Here is a 20,934-nt window from a genome sequence, read left to right as displayed (position 1 = left end):
AAAAAATTTTGACAAAACTTTTTATAGAAATACAATTTTAATTAAATTTTCTATAGAATTGAACTTTTGAAACAACTTTCTATAGAAATAAAATTTTTACAAAATTTTCTATAGAAATGAACTTTTGAAAACATTTTCTATAAAGATGAACATTTTGACAAAATTTTCTATAAAATACAATTTTAACAAAATTTTCTATATAGAAATAAAATTTTGACAAAAATTTCTATAAAAATACAATGACAAAATACTCTATAGAAATAAAATTTTGACAAAATTTTCTATAAAATAAAATTTTGACAAAATTTTCTATAAAATAAAATTTTGACAAAATTTTCTATAAAATAAAATTTTGACAAAATTTTCTATAAAATAAAATTTTGACAAAATGTTCTATATAGAAATAAAATTTTGACAAAATTTTCTATATAGAAATAAAATTTTGACAAAAAATTCTATAGAAATTCAATTTTGACAAAAATTTCTATTGAAATAAGATGTTGACAAACTTTTCTATAGAATTAAAATTTTAGCAAAATTTTCTATAGTAATAAAATGTTGACAAACTTTTCTATAGAATTAAAATTTTAGCAAAATTTTCTATAGGAATAAAATTTTGACAAAATTTTTTATAGACATACAATTTTGACAAAATGTTCTATAGGAACAAAATTTTCGATATAATTTTTTTTTTGAGAAAAATTTCTACAGAAATAAAATTTTGATAAAAATTTTTATAAAACTAAAAGTTTGCCAAAACTTTCTATCAAAATAAATTTTTGAGAAAATTTTCTATAAAAATAAAATTTTAATAAAATCTTCTACAAAACTAAAATTTTGACAAAATATATCAATTGGATTAATTAATTTCGTGATTGAATCAGAAAATTTTTTTTGTGTGCTACGCAGTGAAAATTCCAGGGATATATCTATTTTGTTAGAATTTCAACTCAGCTTTGCGCCCATTCACAATTCCTAGTTGCTGCTCCTATATCCTAAAAATAATCTGGCAACTTTCTGTATACCATGAATGCATTTAAAAGGTATTCTCATATGACATTTCATATTTTGTTTCTTTCCTTCAAAAAGATCTTTTGCTGATATTAACTCAAAAATTGTTCTTACCGAAAGAAAAAAAAAAAAAAAACATCAGTGTCAACCAACATTTCTGTGTGTGTCTGTCTATCCACCAAAATGGTGTTTTTGTTGTTGAGGAATTTTCGATTCACGGTGTTAGTTGGTCCCTATAGATAATTTTGTCAATTTTTGTGCAGTCAAAGTTGTCACTTGTCAAGTGGTGTCGTTGTTGCAAGCCAAACCATAATAATAAGCTGAAATACATTGAATTATTTTTCTAAAAATAACTTCGCGAAAAAAGGAGAATACTACGACACACAAAAAAAATCGCAAATCATTGACATATCTTTTGGGGGAAAAATTCTTCTTTTTTGTAAACTATGATAAGAATCGAAATTTTTGTGATAACCTCATGGATATTTTTAGTATATCGTAAAATTGTTTGATAAATAATTAGCAAATATTTTAATTTAGTTTTTGACATTTTTAAATTATTACTTAAATTGGTCAACACAACAAACAACAACAAGCGTTAATAACGAAAAATGTTCATAAATGTCGCACTTATAAGATACTGGCATAGTATAGAAACTAGATCTGTGACATTCTTTTGCCTTGTTATTACAAGGAGTTCGCGTTCGTTTGTGTATCTTGTTGAAATATACAAAATTCCATTTGCATATTGACAAATATATTTCATTGGCATTGCCATAATTTTTCATCAAAACGGGGAGAAGTAGGAGGCGGGAAAAGTCAAGTCATGTCATATTCAAGTTTTTCTTTATCTCATTTTTTTTAGCACAGGTTGCAAGTTTAATTAATTATCTGATATGGTTTATTAACTGCAGCAATAGAGTAAGGAGCTCAAACTACTATAACTTTACAATCCAAATAAATGCGTATATACAGTGGTTTTGTAAGATTTTGGAGAAAGCGAATTTATATAAAATTTTCGGAAGATGCACACACAACAAAAAATATCACCAAAATTCTTAAAACGATGATTGCAGTTGAAAAAGTAATCCATTAATAAATTATGGTAACTCATACAATTGATATTTTAATTAAATAAAAAAAAAACATTATCATCTAAAAAAACTTATTTTAAATTCTAACATTTGTAATTAAAAAATTAATTGGAAGTGCCGAAAAACGTCAATTACAACTTATAATAATTAGTCATGTATACTTTTTTATTTCCAATTAAATCTGTAATTGTTCAACCATGTCATCAGCTCTTAAGTTCATTAAACAGTATAAGATTTTAATTTTCAATGCGCTACTTTGTATTTCTTTGTTGTGGCAAAAGTCTTTTTTATTCCTCTAAATCATTTTATGCCATTTTAAGTACCCTCTCTCAATAAAATACTGCTAGATTTCTTTATATTTTGGTAGATTTTACAAAATATTTCTCTCCAACTAAAATGTACTTAAATTTTTATAGAAATACAATTTGACAAAATATATAGAAAACAATTTTGACAAAATATAGAAAAAAATTGACAAAATTTTCTATACAAAAAAATTAACAAAATTCTCTATAAAAAAAATTAACAAAATCTTCTATGGAAAAAAAATTGGAAAAAATTTTGCTATAAAGGGAAATTTTGACAAAATTTCCTATAGAAAAAAAAATTTGACAACATTTTCCATCGAAAAAAATTTTGACATCGAAAATGGAAAAACATTGAGAAATGTACCAGGGATGCGCCTAAAAGGAAATGTTTGTGGGTCAACTTTCAATTTTATGCTGGGATTGGATTATAATTGAGAAGAAGAATTTAGCTCCAACACTTATTTTTACATATGGAACCTTTAAAACCTCTTATATATGGTTTCAGTATACACTAATAGAAAAATTGCGTTCCACAATCGTGAACGGACGGTGACAAAATGAAACGGAAACGTTCACAAAAAATCAAAACGAAATGTTCACGATTTTGTCCACAGGCGTTCACGATTTCATGAACGGCATTCGTTTTTCTTTTTCCATGAAAATTCTTAAAATAATCGTTAGACGTTGTTATGGCAACTCCGCCGGTGGTGCAATGAGCTAAAGCGACTATTAACGCGTATGGTGCAAACAACACAGGTTCGAGTCACGGTAGCGGAAATCTTTTTTTTTTTTAATTTTGTTTATAAATTCGTAACCATTACGTTTTCAGATCATGAACACTCGTTGTTGTTTTGACAATGGATGGTGTCATTTTAACGTAGTCAGATTGACCCCGTCTGTTCTCAGTTTGACAACACATGTGTGTTGATTCACTTTCATGAACAAAACGTTTTGAAATGACAATGCCGTTCATGATTTTTTCTATGGGTGTAGGGTGTTTACGTATACGTGTATATTACAGTCGATATCGGATATAAGAAACTCAGTAAAATGCAAAATTTTTTTCTTATATGCATGTTTTTCTTATAGGCAATAATTATTTACAAGAAAAAGAGGGTATGGTGACTTTCTAATATGCATAATTTTCTTATATGAGATATGCTTATATCCGTTACCTACTGTAGATGACTATAATAGACAGTGTTGCTAGTGTTTTTCTGGATCTTGTCCTTAAATTAGGATGTTTTCGTCAGCAAATTTAAATTCCTCACAAAAATCCACATCACATTTTTCAATCTTTTTAATCTATATAGAAATAAAATGTTTAAAAAATTTTCTATATGGAAATAAAATTTTGACTAAATTTTCTATAGAAATAAAATTTTGATAAAAATTCCTATAAAACTAAAAGATTGACAAAATTTTCTATAACAATAAAATTTTGATAAAATCTTCTATAAAGATAAAGTTTTGACAACATTATCTATAAAAATCAAATTTTGGCAAAATTTTCTATATAGAAATAAAATTTTGACAAAAAATTCTTTAGAAATAAGATTTCTATAAAGATAAAATTTTGACAAAATTTTCTATAAAAATAAAATTTTGGCAAAATTTTCTATACAGAAATAAAATTTTGACAAATATTTATATAGAAATAAAATTTTGACAAAATTTTCTATAAAACAAAATTTTGACACAATTTTCTATATAGAAATAAAATTTTGACAAAAATTTCTACAGAAATACAATTTTGACAAAAATTTCTTTCGAAATAAGATGTTGACAAAATACTCTATAGAAATAAAATTTTGACAAAATTTTCTATAGTAATAAAATGTTGACAAACTTTTCTATTGAAATAAAATTTTAGCAAAATTTTCTATATAATTTTTTGTTTGAGAAAAATTTCTACAGAAATTTAGTTTTGAGAAAAATTTCTACAGAAATTTAATTTTGATAAAAATTTCTATAAAACTAAAAGTTTGCCAAAATTTTCTATAAAAATAAAATTTTGACAAAATTTTCTATAGAAATAAAATTATGACAAAATTTTCTATAGAAATAAAATTTTGACAAAATTTTCTATAAAAATAAAATGTTGACAAAATTTTCTACATAAATAAAATTTTAACAAAAATTTCTATAGAAATAAAATTTTGACAAAATTTTCTATAAAAATAAAATTTTGACAAAATTTTCTACAGAAATAATATTTTGACAAAATTTTCTATAGGAATAAAATGTCGACAAAATTTTCTACATAAATAAAATTTTGACAAAATTTTCTATAGGAATAAAATGTCGACAAAATTTTCTACATAAATAAAATTTTGACAAAAATTTCTATAGAAATACAAGTTTGACAAAAATTTCTATAGAAATACAATTTTGACAAAGTTTTCTATAAAAATAAAATTTTGACAAAATTTTCCATAGAAATAAAATTGTGACAAAATTTTCTATAGAAATAAAATTGTGACAAAATTTTCTATAAAAATAAAATTTTGACAAACTTTTTATAGAAAAAAAAAAAATTTAACAAAATTTTCTATAGGAATAAAATTTTGACAAAATTGTCTATAGAAATAATATTTTAACAAAATTTTCTATAAGAATACAATTTTGACAAAGTTTTCTATAAAAATAAAATTTTGAAAAAATTTTCTATACAGAAATACAATTTTGACAAATATTTCTATAGAAATAATATTTTGACAAAATTTTCTATAAATCAAAATTTTGACAAAAATTTCTATAGAAATACAATTTTGACAAAAATTTCTATAGAAATAAGATGTTGACAAACTTTTTATAGAAATAAAATTTTAGCAAAATTTTCTGTAGTAATAAAATTATGACAAAATTTTCGATAGACATAAAATTTTGACAAAATTTTCTATAGGAATAAAATTTTAACACAATCTTCTATATAAAATTTTTTTTTTTGAGAAAAATATCTACAGAAAGATAATTTTGATAAAAATTTCTATAATACTAAAGTTTGCCAAAATTTTCTATAAAAATAAAATTTTCTATAGGAATAAAATTTTGACAAAATTTTCTATAAAAATAACATTTTGACAAAATTTTCTATAGAAAAAAAATTTTGACAAAATTTTCTACATAAATAAAATTTTGACAAAAATTTCTATAGAAATAAAATTTTTACAAAATTTTCTATAAAAAAAAATTGACAAAATTTTCTGTATAGAAATATAATTTTGACAAAAATTTCTATACAAATAAAATTATGACAAAATTTTCTACAGAAATAAAATTTTGACAAAATTTTCTACAGCAATGAAATGTTGACAAAATTTCTATAGAAATATAATTTTTACAAAATTTTCTATAAAAATACAATTTTTACAAAATTTTCTATATAGAAATAAATTTAGACCAAAATTTCTAAAGAAATAAAATTTTGACAAAATTTTCTGTATAGAAATACAATTTTGACAAAATTTTCTATAGAAATAAAATTTTGACAAAATATTCTATAATAATAAAACTTTGACAAACTTTTTATAGAAAAAAAATTTAACAAAATTTTCTATAGGAATAAAATTTTGACAAAATTTTCTATAGAAATAAGATTTTGACAAAATTTTCTATAAGAATACAATTTTGACGAAATTGTCTATATATATATTTTTTTTTGAGAAAATTTTCTAAAGAAATAAAATTTTGATAAAAATTTCTACAAAACTAAAGCTTGCCAAAATTTTGTATAAAAATAAAATTTTTAGAAAATTTTCTATAAAAATAAAATTTTAATAAAAACTTCTATAAAACTAAAATTTTGACAAAAATTTCTATAGAAATAGAATTTTTCCAAAAGTTTCTATAAAAATAAAATTTTGACAAAATTTTCTATTTAGAAATACAATTTTGACAAAAATTTCTACAGATATAAAATGTTGACAAAATATTCTATAGAAATAAAATTTTGACGGAATTTTCTATAGAAACAAAATTTTGACAGAATTTTCTATACACATAAAATTTTAACAAAATTTTCTATAGTAATAAAATTTTGACAAAATTTTCTATAGAAATAACATTTTGACAAAATTTTCTACATAAATAAAATTTTGACAAAATTTTGTATAAAAATAAAATTTTTAGAAAATTTTCTATAAAAATAAAATTTTAATAACAACTTCTATAAAACTAAAATTTTGACAAAAATTTCTATAAAAATATAATTTTTCCAAAATTTTCTATAAAAATAAAATTTTGACAAAATTTTCTATTTAGAAATACAATTTTGACAAAAATTTCTATAGAAATAAAATTTTGACAAAATTTTCTACAGAAATAAAATTTTGACAAAATTTTCCATAGAAATAAAATTGTGACAAAATTTTCTATAGAAATAAAATTTTGACAAAATTGTCTACAGAAATGAAATGTTGGCAAAATTTCTATAGAAATATAATTTTTACAAAATTTTCTATAAAAATTTTTTTTTTTTAAATTTTCTATATAGAAATAAAATTTTGACCAAAATTTCTAAAGAAATAATATTTTGACAAAATTTTCTACAGAAATGAAATGTTGACAAAATATTCTATAGTAATATAATTTTGACAAACTTTTCTATAGAAATAAAATTTTAACAAAATTTTCTATAGTAATACAATTTTGACAAAATTTTCTATAGAAATAACATTTTGACAAAATTTTCTACATAATAACATTTTGACAAAAATTTGTATAAAAATAAATTTTTTAGAAAATTTTCTATAAAAATAAAATTTTAATAACAACTTCTATAAAACTAAAATTTTGACAAAAATTTTTATAGAAATAAAATGTTGACAAAATTTTCTACGGAAATAAAATTTTGACAAAATTTTCTACAGAAATGAAATGTTGACAAAATACTCTATAGAAATATAATTTTTACAAAATTTTCTATAAAAAAAAATTTTGACAAAAATTTCTAAAGAAATAAAATGTTGACAAAATTGTCTACAGAAATATAATGTTGACAAAATATTCTATAGAAATAAAATTTTGACAGAATTTTCTATAGAAATTAAATTTTGACAGAATTTTCTATAGAAATAAAATTTTGACAAAATTTTCTATAGAAATAAAATTGTGACAACATTTTCTATAGAAATAAAATTTTCACAAAATTGTCGGTATAATTTTATTTTTTTAAAAATTTCTATAGATATAAAATTTTGATAAAAAATTTCTATAAAAATAAAATTTTAATAAAAGCTTCTAGGAAACAAAAATTTTGACAAAAATTTCTATAGAAATATAATTTTTACAAAATTTTCTATAAAAATAAAATTTTGACAAAATTTTCTATATAGAAATACAATTTTGACAAAAATTTCTATAGAAATAAAATTTTGACAAAATTTTCCACAGAAATAAAATGTTGACTAAATATTCTATAGAAATAACATTTTGACAAAATTTTCCGTAGAAATAAAATTTTGGCAAAATTTTCTATATAAAAATACATTTTTAACAAAATTTTTTTTAGAGATAAAATTGTGACAAAATTTTCTTTTTACAGAAATAAAATTTTCACAAAATTGTCTATAGAAATATAATTTTGGCAAAATTTCCTATAGAAATAAAATTTTGTTAAAAAAGGATTAAACCGATTTCTCGAAAAAAAAAATCCCAACAAAAATTCCGAAATTTATGGAAATTCCCCACCAAATCCCCATGTCCCCAACTCAAAATATTCGTGTCGATTTACGAAAAATATCACCAATTTTGGGAAGAATCAATACTGGCAACACTTATCATAGAACCACTGTGCAAATTGTCACAAGTGCATTCGATGTAAATAAAAATGTTTTGTTACTCACAATCATGCGTTCTCTTGCACTCTTCTTGTTCTTCTACCTACTGTTGGCAAAATTTTATGCAAATGTCAATACAAATGCAATGCTACCATTTATGATCGAGATAAGTGATTATTTGAAAATCTCTTTTTCCTGCTTTTAATTCCAGACTTGCATCTCAAACTACTACTACTACTACAACTACTATGTTCAAACAATATTCCCACTACTAATATCAATATCAGGTTATGCGTTGTCTTTCTCCTTCATTTGTTTTTCAATCTTAGCATTACCCTTTCCATGGTTGCTCATTGCTTGGATGACATGACAGATGAAGCTAACAAGCATGCGCACAGTCAGACACCAAACAGCAACCTGCCTGTTTTGTTTTTTTTTATGCTATTGAATTGAATTCAATTGAATAAGGCCAAAAAAGAACAACGGCACTCGTATGCTCGAGCACGTTTGTCTTCATCAATATTGAGAAGAGCTTCTTGGTATATTTCATACGGAAGGCCATTTCAAACAAAGTGGGTTCTTGAGATAATGTTTTTAAATAAATGCATTTTCGTTAAGATAATAGGATAAAGGTCACATTATTGACATCGATTTTGTGTGGCGACAAAATTCAATAATAGTTTTGTAAAAGGTTTTCCAATAAGAGGTGTAATTTTTGGTATTGAACTAAACTGCAATTTTTTGAAATAAATGATCGGATATTTATTTCACCAATAACTCTTGGATTTTCCATACTCCAAATGCTAGAATTTTGTTTGTTAACGTAACCACCAATATGAAAATGTTCCTCATCAGAATGGAGATGGACCTCAACAATAACTCCAGATTCCACAATTTCGTTTATTGACGTAGCCACCGTTGCGGAAAAGGGCCTCATCAGCCAGATATTTTCGACTGAATTTCGGCCACCATTTTTGTAGTGAATTTAAAAAATGAGAGCTAGAAAAATATCACGTCATTCAAAATAACACCTTTAAAAACCCCTTCATGAATAAATTAATGATAATATTTTTTTGTTTTTGCTTTGTACAATTGATATCAATGTTCTTGCTAGGGGTTTAGGATTTGCCTGCCTATATTAGACAAATATCTTTAAAATAAATAATTTTAAATTTAAAAAACTCGTAATTTGGATTGAAGATTAAATAGCTTCAAATTTGGGCTAAGACTTATTTTGAGGATATTCTAAAAAAGTGTTTGTTATGAAATTAAAAAAAAAGTTTTTTTTTTTTTTAATATTGGATATATAAACTAGCATTTTTTGTACCAAAATATTTTTGCTGATATATCGCAAAACGAGACTAAATTAGATCTATATCCCAATTTTAAATTTATAGAACCCACATTTAAAGCACTTTTAAAAAGTTTGTCTCTCGTTGGCTAAGTACACTAGTCTACAAAATATTTTTTTTTCATGTACATTTGAAGAGATGCGACTTTTATGTATTTTTATCTGCTGAATTCGAAAAAATTTAAAATCTTTTTTTATGGAATAGTTTTTGAGATATCACGTTATTTTTAGTTTTTCGCTGTATTTTCACTAAACAAATTATATCTCGAGTTACACACAAAGAAAATTTCATTAAAACTCAGCCAACGAAAAATTTTCATTGATATAACGAAACATTTTCATTAATACAATGAAAATATTCGTTAATAGTACGAAACGTTACGTTAATTAACAGAAAATTCGTTATAATAACGAAAAATTTCGTTGTATTAACGAATTTGTTTCGTTGGCTGACTTTTAACGACACATTTCGTTAATATAACGAAACTTTTTCTATTAGTGTACAAATGTCCGATTATATCGTTGTTGAACCTTAAATGAAAGGTATTGAAATGACGAATAATCGTGTGTAATTGGATCTGTGATAAGTTAAGTGGTTCAAAAAATATCGATGCAAAAAGGCAAATTTAAATTTTTTTTCGACTTCAGCAGATCAAAATACTTAAGAAAAGTCACCTTTCATCAAATGTACATTTTCAGTGTAAACTAGTGGCATCAATACCAAAATCCCTAAGAGCTGGTCAAAATATTTGGACCCAAGATTCAGATGTACACGTTGTTGGATATTAAACTTGGAAAAATATCACCAAAATCTTTCCAATTAAAAGGTTTATTAATTAATACAAAACTTAACAGCCCTAATGAACTTTTTCATAAGACTAAAAATTGATTGAAAATTGTTACTATTTTAATTCAAATATTAATTATCCCAATTAAGTTTTTAATAATTTATGTCAAAATTGAACATTTTGTTCGGAAAAACTTAGTTTCTATAAAAATACTTTTCATGGTTCGATAATTTCTGTCTCAAATACAAAGAAAAATTTAATTCTATAATCAAAAAATATATGAAAAAGTATATCTGATGGCCTTAGCAGCCAATGCTACTTTTCCCTTTTCTTTTTATCATACATTTACTGTATGATTAAAATAAACAATAAATAAATAAATATATGAAAAAGTATAAATTCTTATAAAATTAGAAAAAAATATTTTATCTAGAGGTTAAATAATTAGAAATTAATAATTATTTTACCTTTACTATAAATATATAACTATTTCCTAAAAAAAACAGTTTTGTGATCAAAATCAATTACATTTTGAAATGCAAAAGAAATCAATTAATTTTCTAATTAAATATATATATTTTTTTTAATCAATTCTGTAATTGACAATACCATTTTTGTGGTTGAAATAATTTCAAATTTATTGCATCAATTAGTCTCATAAATGAATGGGAAAACATTTTTTCCCAGCAAAAAAAAAAAATTGAAGTTCTTCTAAAGGCAACTTTAAAAGCACTTCCAAAAATGTCCTCCCAAAGATATTCTTTATTTTAACTGCACAGGAAGTTCATTTGAGTCATTTTTTTTAACTCGCTTTTTTCATATTTTTAATGGGTAATTTTAACTTTTTTGTTTCAAATATTTTAAAAACAGAGTAAGAATTAATAAAATGGTACAAATTATTTAAATTTTGTCGAACAAAAAATGCTAAATCCATTCTAGAAGAATTGCGAATTTTTTTTTAAATATTTGAGGTCGAACGTTCCATACAAGCGCTAGAATACATTAAAAATCATAAAAAGTTTTACAAATTATTTATTTGTCAAAACATCACAAAATTTTTTAATTCACATCCAAAACACTGAATTCGCATCACACCTTAAGAAGTGATGCAAATTCAGTGCAACGGATGTTGAAATGGTTGCCATTCGTCCTATGACAAGCCCATGTTAAATTCATCGCTTCTGCGTCAATTCCGGATCCGAAAAGAACATTTTCACTACTTTTTTGGCGACGCTTTTTTTGCTGGGTTGTCCAAAGACTTAATAAATAATACACAATTTTTTTTACAATATATACAGATTTTTTTTTAATTAATTGAATTAATTGAAATTAATTTAATTTAAATTTATCAAACCAAATATATTTAAAATAAGTCATATAAATAGAAATATATATAAAAAATGTGTCATTAAAAAATTATTTGATTTTTAATTTTTAATTAACATTTCAATAAATTTTTATATTTGATTCTATTAAAATTTTATTGATTTTGATAGACAAAACAATAAATAAATGTTTAGTTAATATATAAGCAAAATTTTCAATAATTTTTTTTTGTGATTTAATTATGAAATTAGTAAAGTAAATTTGATTCACATGACAAAAAACACCGTTTTTAATTATATTTTAAATTAAATACAATTTTTTTAGTTAAAAGTTTAATTCAGAATTAGAAGGATAAATTTTGGAAATTTTACACAAATGCGCCCACATTGAATTTCGTATATGTAATTTTGTGCACAAAGTACAGCTCGCAATTTAAGTCCGATCGTCCTCAAATTTGGCATAGGGCCGTTTCTTGGGACAGAGACAATCGCTATTGGTTTTGGAAAAAATCGGTTCAGATTTAGATATAGCTGTCATATATATTTATCCCCGATGTGGTCATAGTTAGCGTGTTTATCAACCGATGTTCTTCAAATTCAGTATATCCGAATATTTTATGAGTCTCGAAAAACTTGCAAAATATGGTACAAATCGGTTCAGATTTAGATATAGCTCCCATATATACCTTTCGTCCGATTTAGACTCATGTGACCACAGAGGCCAAAGTTTCCTACCGATCTTCGTGAAATTTTCCACAGAGGGTAGTATTGACATTCTACCAATGCTTGGTAAATTTGATTGAAATCGGTTCAAATTTAGATATAGCTCCCATATATATCTTTCGTCCGATTTGAACTTATATGGCCACAAAAGCCAGAGTTTTGCCGTGGTTTGCTTCAAATTTTGCACAAGGGGTACGTTTAATAGTATCGTTAAGTGTGTCAAATTTTGTTAAAATCGGTTCAGATTTAGATATAGCTCACATATATATCTTTCGCCCGATTTAGACTTATATGGTCTCAAAAGCCAGAGTTTTGCCCTGACTTACTTCAAATTTTGCACAAGCGGTACATTTTTCGATACTATTGTATGTGCCAAATATGGTCAACATCGATTCAGATTTAGATATAGCTCCCATATATATCTTTCGTCCGATTTGAACTTATATGGCCTCAAAATCCAGGGTTTTGCCGTGATTTGCTTCAAATTTCGCACAAGGAGTACGTTTAGTAGTATCGGTAATTGTACCAAATTTGGTTGAAATCGATTCAGATGTAGATATGGCTCCCATATATATCTCCCGTCCGATTTGCACTCATATGACCAGGGGGTCCAAAGTTATACTCCCATTTACGTGAAATTTCGCATAGATAGCAGAATTATTATTCTAACTATACATGTCAAATTTAGTCAAAATCGGTTCAGATTGTAAATAGCTCCCATATATACGTACAACAGAGTTGGGGAAATATGGTAGACTGTTTCATATTTTAGACCCATTTTCAATGGAAGTTTCCTCCAATTAACTGGATAGCGTTAGCCGATTTAAATTTTCATTCTAGAGATTTTGTAGAAGTAAAAAAATTCACTCCTTTCTATAGCTTCCAGAAAATGTGAAGTAGTTGAGATGGTAACACAAATTTTGGCCTACATAGGGGTGAAGGGTATAATATAGTCGGCCCTGCCCGACTTTAGACTTTACTTACTTGTTTTTGGTGTATTTGAAATTCTATTCCTTTTTGATTCGTTTGTAATTCAACAACTCCATGAACTAGCTCAAACATTTTTCACTAAAATCCTAAAATACCTACACCAAATTACAAATATTTTTCTCGAATTAGCACTGCATATTCCTCTTTAGTAAAAGTTTCATAAAAGGTTCCACTGTAGTTGCAGCTAATGAAAATATCTTCATAATGCTTACGCATAATCTGTAAATTGGTACGTAATAGTGAGGGGGGTACTTGCCGCACAGCAAACCAACGAACGGACGGACACATATACCATTGGATGGATGAATGGCCAGACAATTACCCAGCTAGAGCTCCGCTTTGAGAGTATCCAATATGACTGGCATTCAGCTGGCCCAAACCGATCGGTTGACTATAGATACTGCAAAGGCAAGGAGTGGCGTGGTGGTGGTGTATCACCACCGCCAACTCACTCACTCACTCACTCGCTGTGTTGTTGGCATTTCAATAATAATTTTTTCTGACAAGCAACTTGACTTCCAGATCAGTAACAATTTTAAATTGTTTATTTGTTTTGTTTGACTTTGGCTTGTTTGACTCATGACTCGGTCTAAAGCAAACGACAGTGATGATGATGATGATGATGACGACGAGAATGTGGCCAATTCCAATGCAAGAACAGTTTCTTCAATCCTTGATTCGTTTCTGTTGTTTTTTTTTTTTTTTTTTTTAAATTTATTTTTAAGCTTATTGTCGATGGCGTCTGTGGGCTTGACTTTGTCAACAGGAGCAGGAGGTGAAGGAGTAGAAAGAGGAATGAGTGAATGGAAGTGGAATATTGAAATATCAGTAGTATGACATCTTCTGATATGGGAGTAATGTAGTAATGACACTTTTCAGTTACAACATGAGAAACAAGAGACATTTCCACTACACTGTCTTCTGTAGGTATTTATTGATGCAGAAGCATGTTCCTGAACTGTGCCACAGCATAAAATAACAGCAGTCGATTGAAAATGTCCAGATGCATTTGAGATAATAAAGAATTTTGTATTATGGCAGCGATAAGAATAGAATGGAAATTCTTGTAAATAATTTATGGATGCCCAAAAAAAGCCACTCCTTTATTACAAACTGGTAGTTTTTCTTTATGTTAGGTTAGGTGTATTTATTACAAATTCTAAAGGAGCTTTTAGAGTAAGTTATTAAGTCTTAGACACTTTGTGAGTAATGTTGAACCATAAAAGAGAGACAGAATTGTGACAACATCAAAAAAATATTTATCCAATACAACGATTATGCAGCAAAATTTTAGAATACATAATATTAAGGGCACCCTTCTCTAAAAACGTATCGGACTTATAATTTGGTTTTAAAAGTATGTGGAAGGTGGAGTTTCGTCAGGTGAAAAAATAACTATTTCGAACACTTATCACGGTTGCCACAGAATTCTCTTAAAATTGTTTAATTTTTTTACGCTTTTTGGAAGATTTTTACAAATAGTTTTAATTGCTCTACCATAACATCTTTTTTGACGATTTTTTTTCAGTAATAATGTTCGCAGTACTCATATGAAATAATAATTTAGTTCAGATGGATATTTTTTGAGGCTGCCAAATCAGCATTTCATTAAACCAATGTTTCATGACAGATCTCTTGAATTGACGCAATGATTGGTCGTCATCTTCAAAAATCTTAATTTTCGATTTTAGGTATTTTTCGCTTTCATTTGATATGAACACAGTCTGTCTGTGCAACACTGATACAAAATCCCACAAAAAAAACAAGGGGTTTGTAAATAAAAGAAAATTCGCGGAAATATTGCGATTGTTGTTAACAACAACAACATTTTTAAACAAATACATTTGCGTTTTGTATTTTTTAATAATATATCTTATTTTAATTTTATACAAATATTTAATATCGAATTTGTTGTTTCGGCACTAAACAATTTATGTACTTCTTCTTGGTAAATTAATCAGCTTTCTGAAAATGTAACAATCTGCACCGTAGACTATCTACAATGCAAAATAGGTTACACTTTTGGTCTTGCGATGCGTAACACCCCTTCAATCGAACATGCACATTTTGGATAGGCTGCACTGAATTTTCCCATTGAACAAAATTTTTCGATTTTTTGGGGGTAAATGTGGGTATTAAGTTCGAGTTTAGCCACTAAAATCGTCATTTTTTCACGATTACTTTTCTTTTATAATCCACTTTAAGGAATACAAACTTTGTGAAAATTTGCTTTGGGCTATTCTCCATCAAGTTATAATAAAATTTGCCACACCTATGTATAATTTTATTCCTTTTTTTACTGATTTAGTTTTCACTTTAGCGATTTTAGCGGCTAAATTCGAACTTAATACCTACCTTAAAGTGTTAAATATGCAAAACATTTTTTTTACCAATTAAAATCATTTTTGCCATCAAAATTTTTGGAATGTTATATGATTCAATAAAATATTTTTTTGAAAAAACAAAAAACTATTTGCTCAGAAAAAAAAATGACAAATGTGGTAGATTATTTCTAAATAGTGTGGCAAACGTGAATGTGATTCAATTCTTATTATACCCTCCACCATAGGATGGAGGTATATTAACTTTGTCATTCCGTTTGTAACACATCGAAATATTGCCACCGTGGTGCAATGGTTAGCATGCCCGCCTTGTATAAACATGGTCGTTTTTTCAGCGGTGGATTAGCCCACCTCAGAAATGCTGGTGACATTTCTGAGGGTTTCAAAATTTCTCTAAGTGGTTTCACTGCAATCTGGAACGCCGTTCGGACTCGGCTATAAAAAGGGGGTCCCTTGTCATTGAGCTTAACATGGAATCGGGCAGCACTCAGTGATAAGACGGCGAAAGCGCGATCCCGGAGGCTGTACACGACGATGCTGACGAAGTTTGACTGCGTGGTAATGGACGACGAAACCTACGTCAAAGCCGACTACAAGCAGCTTCCGGGACAGGAGTTTTATACGGCAAAAGGAAGGGGAAAGGTAGCAGATATTTTCAAGCGCATAAAACTGTCAAAGTTCGCAAAGAAATATCTGGTTTGGCAAGCCATCTGTACCTGTGGCTTGAAAAGCAGCATTTTCATAGCTTCCGGGACTGTCAACCAAGAAATTTACGTGAAAGAGTGTTTGAATAAACGTCTGCTGCCTTTCCTGAAGAAACACGGTTGTTCCGTACTGTTTTGGCCGGATTTGGCATCTTGCCATTACGGTAAAAAGGCCATGGAGTGGTACGCCGCCAACAACGTGCAGGTGGTTCCCAAGGACAAGAACCCTCCCAACACGCCAGAGCTCCGCCCAATTGAGAAATACTGGGCTATTGTCAAGCGGAACCTAAAGAAGACCAAAAAAACTGCTAAGGACGAGCAGCAGTTCAAGGCAAACCAAATCTCGGGCTTTCTGCGGCGAAAAAGGTGGACAAGGTGGCTGTACAAAATCTGATGGCAGGTGTCAAGTGTGAGGCCCGGCAATTCGGATTTGGAAAAGCGAAAGCCTAACTGAATATTTTTCCTGAATTTTATACTAATTGAACTTGAAAAAGAAATTTAATTTGATTTTTTAAATAAACGATTTCACCGATTTACACGCGTTTTCCTTTGACCGTATCACCCTTTAAAAAAGTCTGGCAGAAGCCTGTTGAAAAATCATAAAAATATGTACCGAGTTCCCATTTATCGACAATCCTCTACTTTCTATTTTCGAAAAATCGGGCAAAAGGGAACCCCCCTCCTTCGCACGTAACCTATATTCATTTCACAAACTTCCCAATTTCACTATTCCCCTTCCCCAACCAGACATCGAAAAATCATGTACCTAGTATAAATTTAATCATCTTCTTCCAGTTTCAAGTAAATCGGAGAAGGTTAGATTTTCTCTATTTTTTGTAAAAGGGACGTCACTTGCTCTTAAAGTGAAACGTTTTTTGTACTTGGCTATAAAAAGACGGTCTTTTGTCTCAATGTCTAAGTGAGCCTAAAATAATGGACCGTCACTAGACCTAACGTCACAACGTTTAGCTTAACCTCAAGAAATTGTAGAAATCATAGACTCAAGATCGGCAAATCAGTAAAACACCAACATCAGAAAGGAATGAAGTCTGTTTTGACTCAATTGCTTTACTTATTGTTAGCAAGATATCTGAAGACATTATGGTTCCATAGTACAAAGAGTTTTATGACGCGAAGTCAGGTGAATTTCTAGGACGATTTGTAGCTTGTTGGAATCCTCTTTGGATCAGTGTAGAAATCACTTTCGAGAATTCAAAAATAAGGAAAGCATTGGAGTCTTCTTAATCCACTCTCGGTTAAATTACAATATTTGAAGGCCATTTAGGATACAGTCTAATGAGGAGACTTTCTATGTACTAGTGGGTATTTTCCTGGAAATAACCGGATATAATGGAATTACTCCGGTGAAACTACAATAAATGTTAGTTTATTAGGCACCCCCCCAAAAACTGTTCAGCCATCTCGTTGACACATTTAAGACAGCCAGTGCCGAACATATCCCAAAGAAAATATAATCTTTTGGTATGCAAGGTGAATAACCGATAGAGCTTCAATCAATTCTTTTAAAAATTGAGCTATCTCCCCCAGCCACATCTATACTATACACGCAAAAAAAATTTTCAAATTTCAATCACGAAATTAATTAATCCAATTAATTTTTTAATTGAAATGTCTTCAATCACAAAAATGATAGTATCAATTAAAAAACTAAATGAATGTCTATTAAAAAATTAATTGATCCAATTAAACAATTAATTGATATTATTATTTCTTTTGAATAATTTTTGTTTCAATTAAAAAATTTGTTGAATCAATTAAATTTTTAATTGGATATTTTTTAAAACTCAATTAAGTCTTTAATTTGAAAAATTTTCGTGAAATTTTTTTCGGTGTAATCTATGGAAATTTCCCACAAGCCTGGGGTAAGGATACAACTTTAATAAACAAGAAAAACTTCGTTGGTCCAAACTTTCGTTTCGAAAGGAAAGAAATGATTTGTGTATCACTTGGTTTATCCATAAAAATAGGATATGCCAGGATATGGATTAAAGATTGTTAGTTCTTCATTTAAACAATGGACAAGAGATAAAACATCCCATTAAATTTTATATCTCTTTGAAGCCAGAAATGAAAAAAAAAAAATAAAAACACGGAATCACAAAATTGTGGGATTAAAAAAATCGTTGCCTGAGAGGCATTCCTTCTCTCTTGTACCATAGTTGCAATTCAATAAATTTAAGAAATCGCCAAGAAATATGTTTTATTCCATACAAACATCAACAAAACTATCACTTACCTTGTGGCTTGGGTACATTTCGTTTCAATTGCATCCATTTGTAGGTGGGCAAATTATTACCCTGATTTGGGGATTTTGCTTGGCCTTGATTACCCATGGAATTATTCGATCCAGTCGAATTATTTCCCGAGGATGAAGATGCCGATGATGTGGTCGATGTGGTTGTTGTACCTCCAGGTGATATCACATGCTGTGAACGGGTATTTGGCCCACAATTGGCCGTTGAGCCTCCACCACCACCGCCACCACTTGTTGGGGACGAGTGTTGGATTAGAGCTGATTGGGGACCACCCAATTGACTGCCAGCCGTCAAATGTTGTGACGACATATTGTGAGCATGATGTAGGTGGGGATGCATACTGTATGAATCTATGGGTAAACCATTGGCATCCAAATGGCCATAGGATTGGGCCATGTGCTGATGATGATGCCATAATTGGGGCGAATGTTGTTGATGGTTTTGTGACGAAGAAGATTGGCTGGCATTACTACCGGCCAAATGCATAAGACCATCATCCATGTTGTATTGAGAATGTAAGACCGCGGCATATTTCTCTTCATGAACCATATAATTGGATTGATTTCCCGCCAAATGTTGAGGGGAATTTTGATTGTAAAGACAATCCAAATTTGTATAGCTGAGACCATTTTCCGAGCTTATTATGGGGGGATCTAGGGGAGCATTTTGTCCCGTTTGACTGCTGGCATTCGATGCCGTTATTGGGGAATTTGTAGTGGCTGGAGGGACTGTAGCTACAGCTGCTGTGGCATAATAGGCATGCACCGAGTCCGAATCATAATAGACTGGCTCTGAAGGTGAATGACTGGCTGTGGATGGATGGGTTGGTGTGGCACCTGCCAAGGGATTGGAGGTGGTTATACCATATTCCGCTGCTGTGGGACTAAATAGATGCGAATGTGAATGGGAATACAAAGATTGACTGTGGGCCGATGATGATGATGGTTGGCTAGGTGGAGGAGTCAACTGTTGGGACTGTGGCTGCTGGGATTGTTGAGGATGTTGCAATTGTTGTTGATGTTGTGAGGCTGGTTGTTGTTGTTGTTGCTGGTGATGTTGTTGTTGTTGCTGCTGCTGCTGGTAGTAATTGGGTGAGGCCCCATCATAGGCTATATAGCCACTATTCAAATGATGACTCTGCGTGTGATGTAAACCGCCAGCATGACCCATTACCGCGGAATTTGGGAAATATGCATTGGGATAACCATTTGCAGCGGCGGCCGCTGCCACCGTAGACATATCGGGAGCTACGGAGCCAGCCGCATGATAAGTATTAGAGTGATGAGGATGATGATTGCCGTACATGCTGGTTACGTCCATCATGTTTGCCCAAAATCAAAGGGGTTTGGATAGTTCAACGGGTTCTTTCACGAATAACGGGGTAATGCACTCAACAACAACACTTGAATAACACTAACACTTATTGCTTTTTTGATTATGATGTTTTTTTTTTAATTAAATGTTTTAGATTTTTTTATTTTTTAAGAAAGTAATTTTTATTTGTTTTTTATGTTTACTTAGATTTTTCTTTTAATATATATTTTTTGTTTGCTTGGCACATTTTCCTTTAACTGATTTTTTTCAATTAGTTTTTTTTTTGTAACCGAAATATCCACCAGTTTTCAGTTACAAAATTTGTTTTGATTGTATTTTTATTTTTTTGATCAATTACCGTCGCTGTTCACGACCAATTTATTCTATGATAAACTCTCGAATACATAATCAAAGTTTTCACTCCTTTAACCGATATTTTTCCATTTCATTTCCTATATCCAAGGAAATCTTACAAGAAACCAAAAGCCGAAATTTATTTTCGAATGAACAAACGATCGATCGATTGAGTAAAACGTAAATAAACGATTGGCTATGGCGTGCGCACCTTAAACCAAACAAGTCTGTCGTCCCGCGTGAAGGCAATTCACAACTGATTCATCAATACCAGCAGGGCCCACTGAATCCACGGTTAAAACATGCTATGTAGGAGTTGACACTCATGTTGTCTCTCTTTTACTAACATAAATCAAACATATGCCGTAATACACTCACACACATATACACACTCCCTCATTCATACAACTCGAATGCTTGGTATTGTTGTTGTTATGTGGTTGGTTGGTGACATGATGGTGTTTATTTTGTTGGCTGGTTATTTTTGTTATACTCAAAGACCTTGGGTTGTTGTTTAAACTCCGCCTCTCTTACTCAGAGAGTAACTAAGTCTGTTGCACTCACATACGTTAAG

General features: G+C 28.7%; 1 protein-coding gene across 1 annotated transcript in view; it reads right to left on the bottom strand.

The window, feature by feature from the left end:
- The window catches only part of LOC142222282 (homeotic protein labial-like), a 111,350-nt gene extending 90,746 nt beyond the window's left edge, over window positions 1-20,604 (bottom strand). The window contains exon 1 of the mRNA XM_075292319.1: window positions 18,674-20,604. Coding sequence (XP_075148434.1) covers window positions 18,674-20,015 — 1,342 coding nt within the window. The 5' untranslated portion in view covers window positions 20,016-20,604. The remainder of the gene's footprint in view (window positions 1-18,673) is intronic.
- Window positions 20,605-20,934: the final 330 nt, after the last annotated feature.

Source organism: Haematobia irritans, chromosome 1, assembly GCF_050003625.1.
Source record: "Haematobia irritans isolate KBUSLIRL chromosome 1, ASM5000362v1, whole genome shotgun sequence".
Classification (NCBI taxonomy): Eukaryota; Metazoa; Arthropoda; class Insecta; order Diptera; family Muscidae; genus Haematobia; species Haematobia irritans.
This window is presented reverse-complemented; position numbering and strand designations above follow the sequence as displayed.